The sequence below is a fragment of the Dendrobium catenatum genome, unplaced genomic scaffold (assembly GCF_001605985.2).
Source record: "Dendrobium catenatum unplaced genomic scaffold, ASM160598v2 fragScaff_scaffold_1038, whole genome shotgun sequence".
Lineage (NCBI taxonomy): Eukaryota > Viridiplantae > Streptophyta > Magnoliopsida > Asparagales > Orchidaceae > Dendrobium > Dendrobium catenatum.
Genome location: NW_021319500.1, coordinates 695,616 through 720,274, shown reverse-complemented (window position 1 = coordinate 720,274; position 24,659 = coordinate 695,616). Strand labels below are relative to the sequence as shown.

At 34.8% G+C, this 24,659-nt stretch overlaps 1 protein-coding gene and 2 non-coding genes across 3 annotated transcripts; all 3 read left to right on the top strand.

The window, feature by feature from the left end:
* Positions 1 to 1,190: 1,190 nt before the first annotated feature.
* On the top strand, positions 1,191 to 6,851 carry LOC110107593 (40S ribosomal protein S20-2-like). The gene is made up of 4 exons (XM_020837882.2): positions 1,191 to 1,325; positions 1,415 to 1,526; positions 1,627 to 1,740; positions 6,478 to 6,851. Exons 2-4 carry the CDS (start codon positions 1,415 to 1,417, stop codon positions 6,618 to 6,620), a joined length of 369 nt encoding a protein of 122 aa, XP_020693541.1. The 5' UTR covers positions 1,191 to 1,325; the 3' UTR covers positions 6,621 to 6,851.
* On the top strand, positions 2,463 to 2,549 carry LOC114580470. The gene has a single exon (XR_003701890.1). It is a non-coding gene; the product is annotated as a small nucleolar RNA SNORD36 (small nucleolar RNA).
* On the top strand, positions 2,959 to 3,045 carry LOC114580471. The gene has a single exon (XR_003701891.1). It is a non-coding gene; the product is annotated as a small nucleolar RNA SNORD36 (small nucleolar RNA).
* Positions 6,852 to 24,659: the final 17,808 nt, after the last annotated feature.

Below are 24,659 nucleotides of genomic sequence, written 5' to 3'. Positions count from 1 at the left end.
TTTATACGATTAGGTGGCTTTAGCTGACTTCCTTTTTCAGGCAAGGAGTAAGTCTAGGATTGTATTAGTTAGGTCGTATATGTTAGTGTCGTGTGTATGACATTACATCTTTTATAAATTTAAGGTCTAAGGCTAGTGGTGTAATGTACCATTGTATGCCTTATCGGTGGATAAGCTTTGTTTTCTTTCAGGAGCTATAAATCCTACCCATTCGCGTCACATGGATGACACCAGCTCCCTCTTTCTCTCACGTATGCTTGATATGTAGTGTCTTTTCTTTTTCTCTAGTTTTCCCTTCGTTAGACCGATCGAATGATGATTGAACCATGTGTGGATGAGTAAGCCAAATTGAGCATATATTCCCCTTTGATTAGGAAAGCCTAGAAATTCCTTCGCGCTAAAATCATTTCGAGAGAATAATGTAACATCCATAATCAAGAGTTTTCTTAGATTGAGGTCTAAGATGTAATTAACTATGGGGGCTTGCGCCCGTAGGAAACCGATCCCCACAATCAAATAAACTATATTCGAGCTGATGTATCGAATGGGGGAAATATCGTGAAATTTTGGGTTATATATATTATTATCCATTGAAGTGTGTAGGCGAAAGTTGCTATCTTCCATGGATAATCGTATGTATAACTTGATCTGCTCTTCCATCGACCTTCTTATGTCGAGTGTAAAGACCTACGACCGTTTTATCCTACGGGATAGTGCGATCGTATCCTTTGTATTCGAACCCTAAAAGTAGAATCCTTTCGGAGACCCACAACCTCCTTCAAAAAATAACTTTTAAAACACTATAAGGATCTTTGAAAAACAAGTTTTTAATGTTATGGTACATTTCAAATTCATTAAAATACGACATGTGACACGTGATAGTTTGATGTGACAAGTTGACAGAGAAGAGGGTTTGATGAGATGAGAATTGCGAGAGACTGTTCCAAGGGAATTGCATTATTTACAAATGTGATATTTCAGAAAAAAAGATATTTCAGAATTTTGAAAATCTTATTTTACAAATTATATAGTAAAATTGAAAAAGAAAAACAAATAAAATTGGATCTTTGAAACAAGTTTTAATGGGCAGTTTCAGCCCGGCCCATAAGCATATTGGCCCAAAGTTTTATCAAGCAGTATTTGCCCATTTCTATTTTTACGCCATCGATCCAGATCAAACGGCTTATAGATGGAACAATGGATTCCATTATGTAGTCCACACTGAATCCTATAAATAACACAAAACCCTAGCCTGGTATTTGCGGTGAGGAAGAGGCGGAGGCAGCCAAAGTAACACAGCTCTATACCGATCTTCTTCTTACAAGGTAGCGAAGTTTCTTATCTCTTCTTGTAGGGTTATGGTTTTTTCAACTCTGTCTTGATACGCTCTAGATCGTTATGTCTTTTTAAAAAGATGGCTTACAATGCGATGAAACCCACAAAACCGGGTCTCGAGGATTCGAGGGACCAGGAGCATCGCATCAGGATCACTCTGTCTTCTAAGAATGTGAAGAATCTTGAGAAGGGTATTTTCTGGCATCTATTGTTCGAAAGGAAAATTTCGTTTGGTTTCGTAATTACTGAATTTGTATTAGTTCTTGTTATTTGATTTGCGATTTCGAATAGTGTGTGCGGATCTGGTGAGGGGAGCAAAGGATAAAAAGCTTAGGGTTAAGGGACCTGTCAGGATGCCTACCAAGGTTCTTAATATCACGACCAGAAAGTCTCCCTGTGGTGAAGGTGAACTTCCAACTTCTATCTAGATCGTCTGTGTCATTTCTTATGATTTGAAGTTTTTGTTCTTTTGGATCTGTATTCAGGTATCTCTGCATGTTATTTTTTCTATTCACGAAGTTGAAGTTAGAACCTTTTTATAATGATTACTTTTTATCTTGCATCAACCCAGTTTAGTCGTTCACATTCTACTTTTTGCATAATCTTGTATTCAAAAATCCATTTAAATCAATATTTACACCATCCCTTTCTGGGATTCATTAGTTTCTTGTTTGTTCTGTAGACAAATGAAGTTGGTTACTAGGCCATCTAGTTGAGTTATTTGTGAAACAGGGAAGTTGGATTAATATTAGGCCAGATTAGTCAAATAGGATTAGCTACTCCATAGTTTGAAGCAGAAAAAAATTTTGTATTGCTGGAACGGACATGTAATACAGTAGCATTCCCAATTTAAACTTTATCCCCTTAAGATGTGAAATACATGCAAGATTAAGTTGTTATGTGACTTTCCTGCAAGAGTATTGTGCATATATAAATGCCTCTGATAACTGTTACATTGGGTTGATTTCAAACGAAATGACCTATTCGTGTTACTTCCCCTAATATGACCAGTGGATTTTGTAACAATAAATTGTTAAGTGCGGCAGCTATCTTTATCTTTCTTGTGGCTTTTGTGTTTGCATTTTTTGATTGTTAGGTTGTTGGTTATTGCATGACATGATTTGACTGAGCAGATGATGACATAGATACATCACAATTACTCCTGATATATTTCTATGAAGTCTCAAATTCGAGCTTTTTAAAACTGATGCTCAGTCCTATGACCATTCATTCAAAAACTTATCATGGATCAGATACTTAATCAGTGGAAAAATTTTTATTGCTCAATTAGACACTAACCCAGCAGGAAAAGCCATCTAATTGATTTAGATGCTCAATCCTCCAACATTCTTAATTTACATACTAGAACCCTACAATTTGTAACATATATAAGAGGAAATTGTGATGCAGTAGGACTGAGATTGTATTGTACAAATCTGAATGTATGTGATCATAGTGTTTCATCAGGTTGATTACTGGCAAATTTTTGTTATTTCAATCCCTATTAATATATACCCAATGTTTTTTGGTTACAAAAATACCTCTAACTCTATTTTTCTTGCATGTATTGGTTTTTAGATTGCCGGAGTGCTTTTTTGTTCAATGGCTTTGTGTGATTTGACTGAGCAGATGATGATATAGATATAAAACAAGTATTTCTGAGACTTGTCTATGAAGTCTCAAAATCGAGCTTTTTAAAACTGATGCTCAGTCATACGATTACAATCAATACTCTCAAATTTGAGTTTTTTAAATTAGACCTTCGAGTCCATAAAAAAATTGTGTTTTACTTAAGTAGATGCTTAATCCTGCAAAAAAACTGCTCATTACTCGAGTAGGTTCTTAATCCAACACTAATCCAAGTTAAACTCTAGCCACTTAAATTGTGAAATTTTAGATGGTGAAGTTGTGGTGTGGTATGACTAAAAGAGCACTGTACTAATCTGATGGATCATGGGTCTTATCACTATGTATCTTAAAGTTTTTTTGCCAGTGAAATACCCTGTGTTATTTCTTGTAATACATCCAATGCTTTATGTAACAAAAAATAACTCGGTTCAAATGTTGTCTTGCTTTTGCTTGTGGTTTTGTGTTTTAATGCGCTGACTTTTAGTGTGTTTTTTTGCATTTATTGTTCAATGCAGGGTATGATTTGACTAAATGTCTGATATTAATATAAAAGAATTGCTTGCGTGATATGTCTATAAAGTCACAAATCTGAACTTTTTTAAATTGATACTCAATCCAGTGCCCAACTTCAAAATCAGAGTATTACAAAGACTACCATGTACTGTACTTAGTTGATTATCAACCTGAAATGATATCTAATAATCAAATATATTTTCCATTTAAAAGGGCTTCAAATTATGTCAAGCTGAAATCTGAGCCATCAACAAAGCTATGCTATTTCCATTCAAATCTGAACCTCCTTAATTTATATCAAATAAAGTAGAAACAATTTTACATTTTTTGTTATGCTAAAACAGTACATCTTTTCCTTTGGGCTCTGGCCTTGCTTCCTTATTTCAAATACATATTGGAGGCTTTATCTCACTTTTTTGCACTATTTCCTTTCTCCTCGTCTTAATTTCCAAGTCATTATCTCGTTGTTCCCGTTATATACTTCTTCAAGTGGTTAAAATCTCTCAAAATACTACCATCTTTTTGGCTCCTGTAATGTGTTGCACTCTATTTTTAAGGCAATTGTTATTCATCTTTTGTTTCTTCATTATTTAATGTTTCTTTTACTTGTTAAACTATATTCCTTTTAATATCATTATAATGATATTCACTATGTAAATGTTGTAACTTTTTTCAATTAGTATTTTATCATGCTTTCTCCCAATTACAATAACAAAAATTCCTACCATAAATTCAATTACGTCTCTTTCATACCATTTTGATTTAGCAGTGTGTAAGGGCAGTTGTTTGTTTTCTTTTCTCTGTTTAAAGTAGATTGGGATCCAATATAATTCTGTTTAGGGGTATAAACAAGTTGAGTTAAATAGTGACATTATCGAGTATGAGCTTGTTTAGCTCATACTGAGTTCGAACTCGAGCTTGTATAATGAGCTTTAACTCGATCATTGTATAAAAATCAAGCTCGAGCTCGACTTGATTACTCGAGCTCGTTTAAAATATTCGAGCTTAGCTCGATTGAAAAGCTTGAACTTGACATATTTATGAAGTTTGAATTTTTGTTATCTTGACAAATTCTAAAAAAAGGTATATTAAAAATTTTGAATATATATTTTAAAATCGAGTAGCTCGATGAGCTAACAAGTCGAGTTAGATTATACTTGAACTCGATCTCGTTTAATAAACGAGCTCGATTATATGCTTGAGCTCGAATTCAAAATTCTATAAGCTCGACTCGTAAGCTCTTTAGCAAGTCGAGTTCTAGCCGGCTTGTCTCACTTACACTTCTTAATTTTGCGTATAATTCTTTGGTTGCATGGCCATTGGTTTTTTTACAACGCAGCCAATGAAAGTTTTCAGATAGGGTGTTTGGTTTGTATATATGGTCATCCTTAAATGAAATAGTACAGCCAATGAAATCTCATGTTGAGTTGTAAGCTAGGTGTTTGCTCAAATAAATCTCTCAGCAGCATCAGCTAATAAATATTATGCAGCTAATTGTAGCATAGTAAATTACAATTGTTTCAAATTTTGAATTGATAGACATTCACTTTACTGAATTCCCAGTGAACACACCCAACATAGAGTGAGAAAAACTCCCATCTCTAAGTAATCTTCAGCTAGCAAAATAAATGGAATTGTTACGTATATATTGCTTTATAATTAATTTTGTTTAGAATTCATTTAAATTGTATATTCCCTTAGTGCTAAATTTAATGTTTCAATCATACGATTTAAATTCTGTATTTGTAGCAGATTAAATAGATTGTAAGAATCCCTTCGAAATTGTAAGTGGAATTTGAATAAATAAGAATCATAACTTTGGGAATTCGTAAGTTTGTTAAACCGATTCTAGCATTATTTATATTTAATATTGTATTTTACATCTTACATTATGTCTAGCCCTTACCAAAAGAATAATTCATTTAGGTAAAATTTTACAAAACTACCCACAAATTATCTAAAATAGGAAAAATAATTCATTAATTTGATAACATAAACTTATGTATTCATTCATTATCGGTTCATTATTCTAACATTATGATTTATAAGTTATTGTATGTATTAAAATTTTATTTTAATAACATGTTTCCTTATATTATTTTAATAATCTCTTTTATTTTAATTCATTATAATTCATTATCGGTTCATAATTCCTTATATTATTTTAGTAATGAATCCGTTTAATGCATCTTATGTAAAAAAAAAAAAACTAGCTAAACTATATACGGTAAGCAAATGGCATCTTGTCCCCACGGAAAACATCAGGGAAACACCAGAGAATGCCCTGTATTAAAGGATTAATTATTCTGTGTGAACACCGGACGGAGAGAGCCGTCCAGATTTGCAGCGCTTTTTCTGTCTTTTTGCAAAAGAGCAGCAAATATTTAATATTTATTAAATAATTGAACATTTGTTGTATTTTTGCTGCATTTTTGCAAAAGGGCAGCAAAATGACAATAGAAAAACATTCATAATTGAATATTTGTTGCTCTTTTACTTCCCTTTTGTAAAAGCACAACAAAAGTGCAAAAAATCCGGACGGTTCTTTTTGTCCGGTGTCTGCATTCTCGTATTAGAGGGGGAAGAGGGGATTCCAGCGGCATGGAGATAAAAAAAAGGTAAAAAACCGTGCACTGATGGTTAATTATAGAAATTTCGGTAGAGACATCAAAACTTAGAAGAGTGCTTGAAATGATAATAACGGTTTTTGAGTTAACTAGATTGTCACACTTGATATCCTGGCAAATAAACCCACCTGCATCTAGAAGCACCCAGATAGAAGATCAACTTTACCCCCTTCCAGTTTCTCTTTCTCAATTACATTTACCATAGTATCTCAGTGCTGTTTTTCAAGTCAATATGCAAGTTTTCCTATGAAGGTAGTTTACTGAAAGGATATCTCTATTTTTCAACAAAAAGCTATTTTATTATTTGTGTTATGCTCAGAATATCTGCCATGTCATTAGCATTACCTGTTTGATGAACTGCTGGATGCTTCAGGTACCAACACCTGGGATCGGTTTGAACTTCGAGTACACAAGAGGCTAATTGACCTTGTCAGCTCTTCTGAAGTGGTGAAGCAGATTACCTCAATCACCATTGAACCTGGTGTTGAGGTTGAGGTCACCATTGCTGATCCGTAATTATACTTGGGACTTCCGTTCATAAAAGTGGCCGTCTTTTCCTTCATTGTTTTACTAAACTCACTTTCCAATGTCTTAATGAATGTTATTTTGTAGTTTGAAGATGAAATTTTGGATCATTTGCTAGATTTTTTTTTTAAATTAAAAAAAAAAACACCCGGCATTAATTGTGATTCAAGTCTATGAAGATGGCCAAGTGAGTTTACGTGGTTCAAAAATCCATTTATTGGAGATCCAGCAACCATATTTTGTTTTTTTCTTAATGGTCTGATATCCAAGTAAACGATTTTGATTCTTGTGTTTTAATCATAAATCTTCAGTTGTGCTTATGTTTGCTCGTTATGTACTAATTAGTTTATCTAAATATTTATCTTTAGTCAGATTCGAATTCTGTTTATGCATCGTTTGGGATGATTTTTTTTATTATTTTTTAAATTAATTTTTTAATAATAAAATTAAAAATTTTTAATTATAAAAAGCTGTTTTAAGAAGGCGCAAGAAAGCTGTCTCAAATGAAATTTTAGATTTTATTTGGGATGATTTTCACACTACTTAAAGTAAATTTTTAGTACAAAAATTAAAAGTTTTATATTAGATAGCTGTTTTAAGAAGTAGCAAGAAAGTCATTACAAATGAAGCATTAATTGGGAGTAAAAAAGCAGCCGCTGTAGTGTCATAATGGTGCTTAACTTCTGATAGTTTTGTCTAATTTAATCTTAATAAGTGCATGGTGATAATACTCAATAGCATTCATGAGCTGACAGCTTGGTACATCTGCCTTTTGTTTTTACCCGATTAACGTGACAAGAAGGTTTGGCAAGTGGTTTGTGTATTGGCTTATAATTGATGGAGCAAACTTCTTTGGGAGGGTGGTAATTTGTGAAGAGCTTTCTGCTGGATTGTTGAAATTCATGGGACGTTATGGCAGCTTGAATATACTCGAGGATAGCCAAATGAACCTTCGGATTGCCTGTCCATCAAATATATCCATCTCATCGTTCGACTACAAATTATTTCTTTGGCTGGAGTATTTTTTTGGTATAGTTTTTGCTTCCCATGCTTTCTGCTAGAATGCTAAAGTTTTGATACATGTTAGAATAGTGATGAAAGTTTGATAAATAGGGAAAGAATAGATTTACTAAAGATATCAAATATAATTACAAAAGATAACGAGGTTTCCTGACATTCATTTATGCTCGTTGTTGTATAAAGACCAAAATTTTTATTTTAGTTTCCAAAGAAATATATAGGGAAAAATTACATTTCATATGAATAAAAATAAGAAAATCTTAATGATATTGATGGAGTATAATCACTTGTTATTAAGACAATGATTAGATGTGGAGTATGAGTTGTTGATGTTGCTTTTTCTTGCTCTTCCTTCCATTGTAGAAAGTTTTTTTTGTTTGCTTGTGTTGATGAGACAGTTAGCTAAACAAAAAGATATGAGCAGTAATGATTTAGTTCAAGTGAAGTGTATTAAGGATGAAAATAAAAAAGAATATGATATATGGAGAGTGAGTGTGTTGATTTGTATTGTTTAGAATAAAAGTGAAGCACAAATTTTGCGAATTATAGATGAATTAAAATAATGCGTCATGCTTTAAAACTTTGGGAGAGTTACGGAGCATAGGTTGTGGTGTGTTTGGATTCATTCTAGGTAGGTCTAATATGAAAATTATATATTTATTGATAGATTTGATGAAATATAGAGAGAATATGGAGGATCTACATATATTTTTTATTGATTTAGAGAAAGCATTTTATAAAGTCTCAAGATAAATGCTAAGGAGAGTTCTATATAAGAAGGGGTTAATAATGTATTACTTGTGTTCAAACACAAGGTGATTTGATCAAATATTTTCCTATTTCAATTGGATTACGTCAAGGACTAGCCTTAAGCTCATATATTTCTACTTTAGTCATGAATGTTCTTACTAGACATTTGCAAGAGATTGTACCTTGGTGTATGCTTTTTGTTGAAGATATTCTTCTTTTTGATAAAATTAGAGAGGGAGTTGAAGATAAACTTGAATTTTGAATGTAAACCTTAGTCTAAAAGCTTTTATTTGAGTAGTTCTAAAATAAAATATATGGAGTGTAATTTTAGTAATAATAGATCTAGTGAGGGATTGCGACTGGATGATCAAGTCATTAATAAGAGTACATATTTTAGATATCTTGGGTCTATTATTCATAGTAATGGTGAAATAGTTGGAGATATTTTTAGTAAATTTTAAGTTGGATGGTAGAAGTGGAGGAAAGCATTGAGTTTGTTGTGTGATAGAAAAGTCTCCCTTTTTATATAAGATGGTAGTGAGACCTGTAATGCTTTATGGTGCATAATGTTAGCCATTAAAAGAAAAGCATTACTTTAAGTGTTGTAGAGGTGAGGATGTTTAGGTGGATGAGTAGCTTTACTCTTAGAGATATGGTACAAAATGAGCATATACATGAAAATATTGGAGTAGCTCCAGTGGAGGATATTAGAAAGTCATATTAGATGGTTTGGTGATATAAAATGATGGCATTCAGATGACCTGATTAGGAAAGTCAATGTTTTAGATTTGACTTATGTGCAGAAAGATAGAGGTAGACCTAAAAAGATTTGGTTAGAAATATTAAAAATGACATTTCTTTATTAGATTTAGTTCAGAATTTGACTAGAAAAAAAATTTATGTCGTCGAACCCATAGTGGGATAAAGGCTTGTTGTTGTTGTGACGATGAGATGTTTTTAATTATTGATTTCTAATCTTTTTTATAGTTAATAATAAAGCTTTCATTAAACATATGAGATATTATGAAAGATGAATTAAATATAAATGATCGTATCCGACGGTTATTCATCGTCCTTTTAACGACGGACTATTCGCCGGAACTATCGGTGGAATAAACGACGGTAAACGAAAATGTTCACCGACGAGATTTTGCTGTTTTTCCGCCGGAAAGTATGCTGGAAACTTGTTTCCGGCGCAATTTCTGCGCCGGCAAAAAATTCTGACGCGCAATATTCCGACGAAAAGTTTTTCGACGGTACTCCGGCCGAAATCAACAATTTCCGGCGCATTTTTGTTTTTACCGACGGATTTAGTCCGCCGGTAAAAGCTTGCTTTCCTGTAGTGCTTAAGTTATGTGATAATTATTTTTTAAAATTAAGTATGAATTGAATTAATTATTTTTGAAATTTTAAGTGTAAGTTGAATTATGAAATCACCATCTTAGTAATTTAAAGTTTATTCGAGATAATTTTTTTACTATTTGTTACAATAATTTCAGTACAAAAAATATTTGGTAAGTAGAAGAAAAGTAAAGGTTAAAAGATGTTCCAAATAAAGTCTAAATTGTGAATTGATTTTTAAATTGGTAGCTAATAATTTTTAGAAAGTCAAGATTAAATTTTATTTAAAATAGCTAATAAAATTGATTCAATTACTACTAGATTTACTCAATCTTGTAGAGGAGATTTTGTAAAATTTAATGCTGTTGAAATCTATTTGGTGATAAATATTAAATATAATTAAATCCTAATGAATTTTTGACAAACATTTTTCAAGTTTTAATATTTAAGTGGCTGATAAGAAGAGGCAACCTGAAAAAGTGAATAATCAATTTATATCTCAATAAACGGAGGGCAATGCCTCTAATAAGTAAGGGTAGTTCATTAAATAATAATTACTTTTTTCTAAATGAGTGGCATGAAATTGGGTTCAATTAAGATCCAATTAATCACATTAGGAAAGCTTTGCTCTAAATTCTTGTTTCATGGGAATATTAACGGGAAGAAAATTCACTTGATTGCTTGGGATAAAACGATTATTCCTAAGAAGAATAGAGGTTTGGGGATTCCTTCCAATCCCTATACTTTAGTGTTTATTGTTCTTTTATATGGCGCATGCTTACTCAAGATTCATTAATTAGCTCTTGGTTTAGAGACAAATATTGTTCTCTCTGGAAACATCCACCGGTTAAAGCTTCTAAATTCTGGAAAAACATTTGTTTCACTGCTTATAAAATTAAAGATCATATGTCTTTTCAGAACACTCCTAATTTCTCCCTTTATTGGCAGGGGCGGATACCCAAAAAAAAAAAAAAAAAAAAAAAAAAAAAAACCGGGATTAGGAAGTAATTAAACCATGATTAAAAAAAGCAGGGATTAAATAAATAAAAAATAAGTTTAGGTTTAAGTAAATCCTATTTGTTCTGTGAAAACAAGTCCCGGCTCTTTCGCGTTTCTTCACGCCGCGTCGCCGCCTCTATCCTTTCTTTCGCAGTTTCGCCGTTCCTTGGCGTTTCTCCGGCGACGCAGCTGACCGGCGGCGGCAGACGACGGTTGGAGCCTTGGAGCCCAGCCCGCGATGTGTCTTACTCCGAGTATCCGAGAGCAGCGGCGGCGACTGGGAACTTGGGAAGCCGTGACTTACTGACTCGTGAGGTATTTTTTTTAACAAAAACCTGTTTCAATTAGCATTAATCAGACATTTAGTCATTTAGAAGTTCTTAAATGTTAAATCTAAAGTAGCTGATGACCTGATGTCTCTAATTTAAATTATGATTTATGCATTCATGTTTTGAGTTTTCTGGGTAGAACCGTAGAAGATAATTATAAAAATCTGAAAAAAAAATTTTAGTGCTTTTTCATGTTTGCCCGAAATTTTCAAAGGACCAGATATATTTAATTTTGTTAAATTTTTTAAGTTTTATTGTTTGTTTCTTTACATTTATATGGTTGATTCTATAAGTTTTATATTTTGGTCCTTTTTTTGAATAGATATATAATCAGATAAATGTTAAGGCATCTTTGAGTTGGAATATTATGGAGAGATATTTCAAACGATCATCAGTTTCAAAAACATCAAATGACAGTAGCAATCAAGTTGAAGATCATAAAGAAAAGCGCATTCGAGTGGAAACTGATTTACCTAACAATATAGAAGTAAGCGTTGAAAATCTTCCATCTGATCCAGGACTACGAATTCCTATTGTTGATTTTAATCCTAATCTTCGGGATGAAGTTCGAAGATTGTATTTACAACGAGGTCCATTTCAACCGCGTAGTCATGATTTTCCAAACCATTACTATCTTGTATTTAATATTATATGTTTTGGGATAATTATTAATAAAAAAATTTTAAAACTGCCTATGCCGGTCCCAAGCCCGGATGAAAAAAGTTGGGAAAATTTTTACTAAGTTAATTTAGGCCCCCCCTTGATAAATTTCCTGGCTCCGCCACTGTTTATTGGGATCCTTGGTTAAATGGGAAAGCACTGGCGAAAATTTGGCCTGCTGCCAATCAGCTCTCTGGTTTTACTGTTAAAGATTGCATCAAGGATAATACTTGGGTTCTTCCTGAATCAATTCCTGACAATGTTTGTGATGAAATTTATTTAGTGGAAATTAAGGAGCAACTGGCTTTAGCCTGGGATGGCTCTTTTAATCCTAAGTTTAAGGATTTTATGGCCTCTTATTATTCACATTTGGTGGAGGTGACTTGGCATAAATTTGTTTGGCATAAGAATTATTCTCTTAGATATTCTATTTTCACTTGGATGTCAGTTGAAGGTTGTTGATTTGCTGATAAGAAGATCAATCCAAATGAGGCCAGAATGCTGCCTATGTCACAATGCTCGTGAAGATCATAAACATCTTTTCTTTTATTGTGATTATACATTTTATGTGATAAATAATCTTCTACCAGCTTTAAATTCTTTCTTACTAAGACCGAATTTGATACAATTTTTTGATTACTTGGACAACTCTCTTCAGCTTACTAAGTGGGAGAAGTCCTTCCGTTTTCTTACAGTCTGCTATACAATTTATCATCTTTGGAGAGAAAGAAATAACCGACAATTTGCTGACAAATGGAGTAATCCGAATAAAGCCATTAGCACCATTAAGAATGCTATCCGTATCAAAGCTTATAGATGGAAGCATTTTGAACAGATAAAGGAACGATTTCCGGAATGTTTTGCTTAGGGATTTTTATTAGATCCGCTTCACCTTAGAGCCTGGCGTGGAGATATGATGATGTTTATTCAGAGGTCTTGATCAGTTATTGTGATGTTTTGGTTAAGTTTGTTTGTTATTCTAGCTCCTGAATGGCTTCGCTTTCAGAGGAATAATTATTACGTCCTCCGACCGGCGTAGAGGAACGTCCGATCGGAGGCCAAATCGCGCCAAAAAACGAGAAATACCGAGCAAATACCGGTATTAGTCTTCACAGAGCGGTATTCCTCGTTATTATCAAATAATACCTAGCAATACCGAGCAAATGCCTAATTTTTTGGCTGGATTTTGCCTCCGACCGGACGTTCCTTTACGTCCTTACTCCGGACCTAATAAAAGTTCCTTTCAGAGGGGTTTTCTTGTTTTCGCTTCTACTGTAGTTTTGTTGTAAGGATTTTATTTTTGAAGGCTTGTCTTATTGTAACTGTTAATTCTGTTTTTTTAATAAATGGGCTTTGCCCCGATTTACCCAAAAAAAAAAAAAAAAACACATCAGGTGAATGATCTTCTTGATTGTTATACACATTAACAATCTTAAATCAATTGCACAAATAGTCTTTAATCATCAGAAGTTAACTAAGGTTTCGTTTGAGACGACTTTCTTACTGCTTCTTAAATCATCTTTTTAGTACAAAAATTAAATTTTTATATTAAAAAATTACTTTATGAAGTAGTAAAAAAACCATCCCAAATGTTCAGGCTTTGTTTGGTACATATTTCTTGTTAATTTATAAAATAGTATTTTAGTATAAAATTTTTTTCTAGAAAATTATTATAGAAAGTAGTAAAAAAAATGATCCAAATGAATAATCTAGATTTTATAAAATAATCCAAACTTGAATCGAAATGATTATAATTATTACTATAAAAATTATATTAGGAAATAGCTGATTTTATTTTGCATAATAGAATATGCGAATTCCTTCATCCTTCCCTTAATAGCTGAATTCCTTCATAGCTGCTGCAGCAAGTTCCTTTTATATACGATTTTTACGTAATAGAATATATGAATTCCTTCATAGATCCTACCCCATGATTTCCTTCATAGCTGAATAGGTTGCCGAATTATAAATTACTTCTATTAGATTCAGAACTCTTCATAGCTGAATTCGCCATTATAAATTGCTCTTCATAGTTGAATTCACCTTTATAAAAGGCATTAAAAAGTGGAATTAATATCGCCAACAAGCATCACATCAATGATTGAACGTAACTTTCAACCACTTTGGCATTCAAAATAGTGCGTAAAACCTCACCACCATAAGGAAGATTATTCGTAGATTTGCCCAACTTGTCAAAAGGGATACCAATATAAAGCTTCGTGTTGAATTGGTAATTCGATAAGCCTTAATTTATGACCTAAATTGTGGAATCTTGCATGATGATCCGATATTAAATAATTATCATTCTTCATGGCAAAAATCGAAAGATGAGCTCAATGCATGTAATTATGCTGCGCTTCAAACTCGATGAAACATTAAGGAAAACTTCATTGAATTTTGATTCCGATGAATGGATTTGAGCTAGATATGGATGGCGAAAGTGTTTAAAAAATGTGAAGTTGAGGGCAGATCTCCCAACAGATTGTTGATAGAATTTACAATCAATGTAGTAAGAGAGAGTAATGCGAGTCTCTTGTTGAAATTCTTGTACTGTTCGATCCTTGATGTAAGGAAAGAACTGCAAGGCCTATTGTTGGTGAAGAGGAAGGAATAGATGTTGGGGAATTGGCTCAGTTATCAGAACTAACAATTACCCTCCCGTCCCGACGGCTCGTTCGCGTATGCCTCCGATTTGCTGGACTCCTTCCGTCCAATAGGCTCTTTCCCGGAGGCTCGTTCGTTTCTTCCTACCACGTGATGGACTCCTCCTGTCCCTGCGGCTTTGGCCGCAGGTGCTCAGGGATTCTCGGCCGCTCGTTCGCTAGGGGTCTTCCCTCCCGGTGGCTCGTTCGCGTCTGCCTTCCATGTTCCCGGCGGCTTTGACCGCAGTCTATGTGTTCAGGGAAGCTCCTTCCCTTTTCCTATTTCTTTTGTTGTGGTTTTCTTGCATAGTTTTTGTTTGGTCCTTATGTTGTCCTCCTCCCATCCTAGGGGCTGGAATGGCCGCGAATCGAGTTTGTAATCCTGACTTTTTGGGTGGATATATGAAATCGAGATCTTTAGTTGATGCCCTAGCTAGATCTTCCGCTCATGGTGGGTTTCTTAAGTTACAACCATCTTCATTTTTGTGGTATTCCTTCATTGTGGATCTCCGAAGATGACATTCTTGGGCTTGCGGCTCCTTTCCAATTTGCGTTGGTGGGTTTTTTCCATCACACCGTCCTAGTTTGGATTTTATTTGTAAGTTTTTTGTTCAACCTTAAGCTTATTGCTGAGTTTTCTGTGACTTTGTTTGATACATGTTCTGATTAAGTTGTCAAATAATTTAGATTATAGCAGAGTTTTTTTTATCACATTTCATATTTTGTAAATAACTGTTTCATTAAAGTAACCAAATAATGGCCCCTTCTCTTGATATCAATGTTGAGTCCCCTACGATTCATATTTGGATTTCCTTTCCAAAATTCAGCCCATATCTTTTTTCTCCATGATTCATTTATGCTTTGGGTTCTAGGTTTGGTCGGCCCCCTTAAAGTCAATAATGCTACATCTGTGGGCTCTTGACCCTCTATTATGCGAGTTTTAGTTGAGCTTGACATCACCAAAAAATATTCGGACAAAATCTGGCTTGGTCCTAAAAAGTTTTGTTACATACAGATGGTTGTGATGGAGAATTTTCCATCATTTTGTGATTCCTATAAATGCATAGAGCATATTAGGGGTGAATGTTCTTCCCATTCCTCTGTTTCGAATATTGTCCTTTTATGATGTCTAATCCCACTCCATCTGATGGGAATGCCATTGTTCGTGAATGCATATGTTGTTTTGAATATGGTCAATTTAGATGGAAATCCCCTTGTCCTATTCAACCCTCTCAATGTATTGGTGGTGTTGGAATGGTGCTCGTGTGTGGGGAAGCTGATATTGTTAGTGATGTTTGAATACAAGCTGTTGATCTTCCCTTGGTTAGATGTGGTACTGAGATTTTGTCTGAAACTATGCTTTTATCCCCTCTTATTGCTGGTCTTATTGGATCGAATAATTTGGTTGAAGCTGAAGTGTCGTATTTTCCTATTGAAAAGTTGGATCCTTAATCGATTGGTTTGGACCACTCGCTTGATGATATGGTGGATGATGACATTGCCAAGGTTAGTTCTCCTAATGATAATGTTGTTTCTAATGCAAATCAAAATTTGGATGGTGAGCTATGTCTAGGTAATGCTCTGGATAGGCTTAACATAGAATTGTGTGATGTTAACAAGGCTTTTTTGGTCGAGTCTTCAAGCGATTTGAATGATATCATTCATGTCTCACCAATGGCTTCTTTGGAGTGCAATTGACTCCAAATGTGGATGTTTTTAAGGGAAAGGAGCCTGTTTTTGGTGTTATTATTTCAATTGTTTCTAATGTCGAGTTGAAAGCTCATGTGGCTTTAACTTTGAATAATGATGGCCCATCAGATTTGTTGGAGGATTCCTTCTCCTCGGCGTGCAGGGGTGATTTAGTTGATGATGTGGATAAATTGTAAGAGATGTATACTTTGCATGTGGGGCACATTATGCTTGAGAACTTCTCCCATGGCGATGAGAGCTGATGTTGACCTTCAAGGCTGTCTTGCTTGGATTGTTGTGTTGGTTGGAGAGTGGTGCTGATAGTTTTTCTTCTGGATGTCTCTTTTGGGTGTTTATTTTGCTATTTTTATCTTCCTTGTTTACCTTTCTTGTTTTTGTTTTTGTTTTGTAATTGTTTGAATCAAGACTCGTAGGTTTTCTTTCAATAGATGTATTTTAGAGTGCTATTGTATCACTTAGTTATTGTAATTTTTTACTTTTCTTAATGTGTAAGCCCCTTTGTGTGGGTTTTATCCGAAAAAAAAAAAAGAAGAAGTTGGGGCATTAGCTCTTGAGTCAACAAAGTTGGAAGAGGCGGATCTAAACGACATATTTAGGAGAAGACGGATCATGGAGGCATAGTTGAGAAGAGATTGTATAAGGAAGGGAAATATTCTCAATGGTTTAAGAAAATTCTGAATTGGGACGGGGCACTCAGAAGTATATGGAAATCCTGGTGAAGAGTCGAGAGAAAGGGCTGGAGAGTTGGGATAATAGATGATGGTGAATCTAGGTGAATGTGAAGAAGCAATTAGTGAGAAAGCCATTAGAGCTGGAATTAGATAGAGATAGTGAGGGGTGTAACTATCATGACCTGTAATTAAGTACAAAATGATTACTGGTTATTTGTTTATTTTCAAAATTATCGAACAAAAATTAGGTAATATTGATGTTTCAAACATACATTGCTAAACATTTTATTACATCAACATACATAAATATTATGTGATAGAACATTCACGAGAAATAGGAAGATAGAGAGTTTAATGTCTTTGCTAACATTGAATAGAAATCTATCACAAAAACATATATAATAGAGGAGTTACAAGGGGCACTCAAATTATTGTCTGAAAACCCAAAAAGGAAAAAAAATCACAGGGCTTGACTTGATTGAAATGATTTACTTAGTGTTTGTTATTTTTTTATGAACATATCGTTTAACGGGTAAGGTCTTGATATAATATAGTGCAACTACAATATATTATGTAAGTGTTGATTCAATATAGTCGGGCAGCAATAGTTGAAAGGATCTTAGCTGGAGACAGTGGTTGGAAGGAACATAACTGGGTAATGGTAGTCGCAAGGATCATTTCGGGCACAGAGGCCAAAGGGACTTAATCGGGTGACAATATTGTAGGGAGGAGACGATGTTCAGAGGATTGTAGCTGGGTCACAGTGGTCAAAGCATCGTAGCATGGCGACAGTAGTTGGAGGACCGAAGTAGGGTGACGGTGGTCAGGAGGACTGTAGTTGGGTGATGGTGATCAAGAGGAATATAGTTGTGCTCTAGTTGTGAAAGGACTATGTGTAAGAACAACAAAGAGAGGATGGGAGAAGAGCAATCAGAGATGGAGAGGAAGATAGTCTTGAGAAAGAAAATGTAATTCTATATGCATGAAGAAGTGTACATAGAACATTAAATAGGAAAAATATGGGTAAAACAATAATAAGAGCAGGTACAAGTTAGGATGAGGAGGTAGCGTGCTAACAACCTCCCTCAAATTAAGCATTCATGGAAAGAATGATTAATTTGGATCTAAGTTCACTGAAGTGTGCTTTCGAGAATGGCATAGTTAGGATGTTGGCAATTTGGTCTTTTGAATGGATGTGCTTGACGATGATGTTGCCGGACGATATATGCTGACGAATAAATTGGTAGTCAATTTCAAAATTCTTCGTCCGAGCATGAAAGACAGGATTCTTAGCGAGAGAAATGGCCGATACATTATCACAATAAATCGGTGTTGGAGAGCATTGTTCAAGTTGTAGTTCAACTGCTAGACGTCTAGTCATATAACGTTGGATGTTGCGGCAGAGAGGGATTGGTATTCAGCCTCCGTTGAAGATTTAGTGATGGTCACCTATTTCTTGATAGACCAAGAAATTAGGTTGGGTCCCAAGAATGTGTAAAAGCCGAAGATCAATTTACGATCTGTATTGTCTGAATCCCAGTCGGCATCGGTGTACGTCTGGAGTTGTAAGTCACCAATAGTGATTGGTAGGTCAAAGGATATGGTACCTTTGATGTAGTGGAGCAAACGTTTGAGAGCTTGATAGTTTTGAATTGTTGGATGTTACATGTGCTGACATATACGATTTGTAGCGAAGGCAATATCGGGCTGCATTATGGATAGATATTGAAGTGATTCTGCTAGACGATGATAAAGAAAGGGATCATGGAACGGTTGGTTTTTGTAGGATTTATGTTTTGAGGTAGGTGTGATCGGAGTGGGCGACGCCTTACAGTCTGCAAAGCCAGCTTCGGTGATTAGTTTGCTTGCATAGTGTGCTTGTGTGAGAAAATAGCCTTTGGTGGTTTGCTGAACTTGTATTCAGAGGAAGAGGGAAATCTGTCAGAGTTGCTTGAGAGCGAAGTTGGAGTGTAGATCCTTAAGAAGGGACTGAATAGTTATTAGATAATTTCCTGTGACAAGAATGTCTTCAACATATATTAGTAGGTATATTTAAAGTTGATGCTTAGTAAAAATGAGTAAGGAGGTGTTGGAGAGACTGAACCAGAATCCTCGAGTTTGAGCTTTTGGAACCACTGCCTTGGGTCCTGCTTAAGGTCGTAGAGGGACTTGTGCAGCTTGCAGACGGAGTTTGGTGATTGAGGATCGACAAACCCGGGAGTTTGGCGCATGTAGATATCGTCGGGTAAATCACCATGAAGAAAAGCATTTGAGACATCATGTTGAAGTATTTTCTATTATCGATTGAGGGCTAGAGTGAGAAGTATACGTATGGTGGACATCTTGGCGACCGGGCTGAAGGTTTCATTATAGTTTTCTCTGAACTTTTTATCGTAGCTTAAGGCTACTACACGAGCCTTAGGAAATGGCTGGTTTTGTAGAGCATTGAATTTATCCGCCATGGTGGAGAGACCATGCCCCTTGTTTCTGTAGAGCATTGAATTTATCCGCCATGGTGGAGCTCCAATGTTCAAATTTGCTAGCCTGGTTATAAGTTGTCAGGGTATGAGGAAGATTTATTTTGCTAAGAAGAGAGTATATCGGGATTGGTTTTGAGATGCCAGATTTCAATATGGTTTGCATGTGATGTGAAGGACGAATTTGGTAGGAAATGGCTGGTTGAGGTTCTTAAAGTGTGCTGGATGGAAGAGCAGGATCAGTAGTGGGAATTGTAGAGTGAGTGTGACGGTTGGAGGTGTGAGATAAAGGGATATAGGAGACGGGTTGACGGGATTGAGTCACGGTTGAGGTGGGCACGAGGAGAAGAGGTGGAGTAATGTTATGGGTTGTTTCTTTGGGAGGTGGGGAGGTGTGATGGCTAGAATGATAGGTGAAGGTATCTTCGTGAAACACGACATGTCTTGAGATATGAGTTTTGAGGGTTTCAGGGTTGTAGCAAATGTAACCCTTATGGTTGGAGGAGTAACCAAGAGAAATGCAGTCATGTGAGCGAGGGGAGAGTTTGTTAGGGGTGTAAGGTTGAAGCCACCGGTAGCATAGGCATCCGAAGATGCAGAGATGAGAGTAGGTGGGAAGTTTATTGTAAAGTAATTGATAAGAAGATTTGAGAGATGTGGATTTGGAGAGGAGGCGATTAATAAGATAGATTAAAGTGGATATAACATCAGTCCAGAATTGAGTTGGAAGATTGGAAGCGTGTAAGAGTGTTTGGGTTAAGTCAAGAACATGCTTGTGCTTACGCTCAGCTATTTCGTTTTGTTCTGGTGTGTGAGGAAAACTCAGTTGATGAAGTATACCATGGTCTTGAAGAAAAGTGGTGAATGCGATGCTACTAAATTCACCGCCCCCATTGGATTGAAATTTTTTTTGGAGATTTAGCGAATTGTGTATGTATGAGGCTAAAAAATAGTTTAAATTTCGAGAAAGTTTTATGCTTAGTATGCATGAAGTAAATCCAAGAAAACCATGGAAAAGCATTTATAAAAGTGACATAGTAGTGAAAACCGTTAGAAGATTGGTTCGGTGCTGGTCCCCAGACGTCCGAGTGTATGTGTTCTAATGGTGAGGAAGTGACCGAACTTCTTTCATTAAAGGAGAGCTTATGACTCTTGGCCACATTACAAGATTTACAAAACAATGATAAAGATGAATTTGTAAAACCAGGAATGTTATTTGCAAGAGTGGTAAGGAGCTGGTTGTTCGGATGTCTGAGGCGAGCATGCCAAAGTTGAGATGAGTTTGTGCTTGTATGTAGAGCAGTGCGTTGGACGTTCGGTGCCATTCATATGTGGTACAAACCATTATTAAGACGACCACGTAGAAGTGGCTGATGATCTTGAGAATCCTTCATTTCAAAACCATTAGCGTCAAACGTAATAGAAATAGATTTTTCGGAAGTTAGTTTGGATACAAAGAGCAAATTGTGTGTGAGTTATAGAAGGTGTAAGAGATTGCATAATCGAAGCTTACGAGGGGTGTGTGGTAACGGAAGCAAACCTTGCCCAGAGTTCTGAATGGGTAAGGAGGAGCCATTGGCGACGGAGACAGAGTCGTGACCTTGATAGGCGGATGGGTGTTGGATGTTTGTACTATCCGATGTGAGATGGGTGGAAGCACTGCTGTTTAGTATCCAATCTTGTGTTGGGAAGGTTGTCGGTTGTGCTAGCATTGCTTGTTGTTTGTAGTTGGTGGTTGGCGCGTACTTGAAATTGGATCGATGCCAACAGTTTATAGCTATGTGGCCAATTTTGCCACAGATTTAGCAAGTGGGCCACTAAATACCTGAGTTGGAGCCATTCAGAGGAGGATGACTCGGAGAAGGATGGGTGTAGGGATTGTTCTCATTCTTAGGAGGACATTTTGGAGTTTTGCCACATAGTTGATTGTACGACATGGCATAAAGGGCGGGGGCGGACAAATTGGTTGACTGATCTTTAAGAGTTTCTTGATTTATATGAATTTCTTTGCTGCACAGGAGTGAGTACAAAGTGTCCATATCTGCGGGTAGAGGGGAAGTTCAAATCGAGGTTTTGAAGGAGTTGTATGTGGACGGGAGGCCGTTGAGTATGTAAATAACTATAACCTCGAGATTTATTCAGGAACCAGATACATCAATGTTGTTGACGATGTTCTTTATTTGCAATAGATATTGCTGCATAGAGAGGTTCTTAATTTGTATATGGTGTAGTTCGTTCTTGAGCTGGATAACTCGAGAACGACTTGATGGCTGCAGGTGGCGTTCAAGAGTCATCCACACTTCTTGGGTGGTGGTAGCTGTGATTACGTAAGTATAGAAGGCGAGATCGTGGAGAAGAGCGCTGAAATCAGGTTGCTGTCGATGAGCATCGAACCGGCATGAGCTGGTGATTTATCATCGGACGGAGGAGTGGCGCTCGAGAGATGTCCAGTAGTCGTTTGCGAAGAACTGCAGAAGGATTTGGATTCTCCAGATTGCATAATTTTTTATGGTGATAGGGCGAGGTATGAGATTCTTGATGTTGGACATATCCAACCGTCATGAGCTGGTGATTTATCATCGGACGGAGGAGTGGCGCTCGAGAGATGTCCAGTAGTCGTTTGCGAAGAACTGCAGAAGGATTTGGATTCTCCAGATTGCATAATTTTTTATGGTGATAGGGCGAGGTATGAGATTCTTGATGTTGGACATGAGGAATTTTAGAGGTGCCTGAATGATGATCTCAGAGGTGGTGGCTCCGACGAGAATAGAGGATGAGGGAGGAAGGGAGGGAGAAAACAAAATCTTGATCCCGCATTAAAGGCTCTTGATACCATGTAAGAACAACCAAGAGAGGCTGGGACAAGTGCAATCAGAGACGGAGAGGAAGATAATCTTGAGAAAGAAAATGTAATTTTATATGCATGAAGAAGTGTACATAGAACATTAAATAGGCAAAATGTGGGTAAAACAGTAATAAGAGCAGGTACATGTTAGGCTAAGGAGGTAGCGTGCTAATACTATGGTCGTATAATGATGATTGAAAGGGCTGTAATCGGGCGACGATGATCAAAAGGACCATAGTTGAGGCATGTAGCTTGGAGGACTATAGTTAGGAAATACTAGTTGGAAGACCATAGTTGGGTGATGTTGGTCGAAGAGCTAGAGTGGTGCGAGCGAGGTTGGGGGACCATTGTCGAGCAATAGTGGTCAAAGTACAATTCATGATTTGGAGAATAGAGAAGTGGAAATGGAGATGAACAAGTGTATAAATATTCGTGCATACATTTTTATGGGTTTTGATGATATTTACATGAATTATATTTTTTATAAACGTAGCATAAATACTAGCATGCATTGAGACATATTTTGAAGCGGGTTTGCATGTCATACATGTAATTTTCATGGTAACTCAAGTAAATTTATAATGAAATCATATAAATTAAATAATATTATCCATTTAAAATATGTGCAATTTTACATTTTATAAAATATAAGATTATATATATATATAACTCAAGTAAATTTATAATGAAATCATATAAATTAAATAATATTATCCATTTAAAATATGTGCAATTTTACATTTTATAAAATATAAGATTTATACACACACAGATATATATATATATATATATACAAAATTATAATTTGAAAGAGTATCTATACGTACTATTATTTTCCTGGAAATTGTTTCTATAAGATCATAACATTTGTATTCGCTAATATATAAAATTTTAGATGTCAAAATAATAAAAATAAATTTAGATAAAATAATTATTCATATGCTCTCAAATTATGTGAAACTAAACAAAAATCTGAAATTAAATTTCTTTTATACAGAAAGTAAGCATTAATATTTTAAAATTTTAATATTATTATTATTCTTTCTAAATTTTTATGTGCATTTTGTACGTACATTCATATAAACCAATATAACTTTTATTTAAATTTTAGCTTCTTAAACTTACTAATATATATATATAATTTATATATTATATATATATATATATATATATATATAGTATTATATAGATATAATATATTTATGGCAATGTTAATATCTAAAACTTAATAAAAATCATAAAAAATTATGTAATTAATTATTTATTTGAAAACTATTGTTGTTATTGGTTTCTTTCTCAATGCTTAGTGATGTTTAATATTGCATCTCAATTTTGATATGTTTGTTGGGGGCTATCAACTAACATATTTTGAATTCAGAGATTTTACATATGTGAATTGTGTTGTGAGTTTACGTACCTTTAATTGGCTTCAAATGTCTCGCAAAAAGAAAATTATAATTTCAAGTCCTTTTTGTAATAAAAAACTGATTAATAACTAAAATTTGAAATTAGTATACTTTATAACTAATTATAGAAATTAGAATTTTATATTTATTGTTAAAATAGATTTTAATGAATTCATTTTTAAAAATATTATCAATAAGTTTTTCTATAAACTTAAATGTGAAAGGAAAATTAGGCATATATAAAATTTAGAGTACTCATATAGTTTTTTTTGTAAGGTTGAATTTGTGAATAAGCTCTTTCTGAACTCAAAATAGCTCATAGAAAACAAGTCGATGGCTTCCTTAGTCAGCTTGAGCTTAGCCCACTTTATTTGTTCAGCTAATCATGAGCCTGGCTCATTTAATATAATGTTAATATCAAAAATAAAATTTAAAAATTATATTAGATTTTAGAAGGTTTTAATTGACAGAAGTCAATAAAAATTATCTTAAAAACTTATATCCACTTTCTACTATGATGCAAGGACATTTCTACTTAATGAGGCGTTGCAGTGTCCGGACTAGGTATCCGACACGACCTCACGTCCAACATGCCTCTGACTTGATTGTCGGGCGAAGCCGAACATGTAATATGATTAAAAAGAAATATTAAATATAAATGGACATGTGTGTCCGAATACCATGTCTTTAAAATACTTCAAACACAGCATAAAAATTTTTTAAACATTATTATTTAAAATATTTAAAATATAAAAACTAAATTTCTTATTTCCTTTCCACGTTATCAAAATTAATCGCCCACACTCAATATCATTCATTGATATCTCTCATTTTCCCATGTTCTTCTCTCTCTTTGGGAAGTTTTGCGAGAACCGTTTGATTTCAGAATAATGAATGTATGTTCATCTCACACACCAATATCTAAATGTCATTACAATATTTGACATTTAAAAAATCAATCCCAATTCAAAGTCTGACAACTATCTTAACATTGATGCTTGATATTAATTAGCAATTATCTAATATAGCCCAAATTGACAGCTCAATGTGCTTTGTCCGGCGTCGACAATAAAACCATGAACTACCAACACTCTCTCATTCATCTGACGACAAAATGCCCTCTTAACATCGATGCCCCTTACCCGATATTAATTGAATATACATCATATCCCGATCTTGA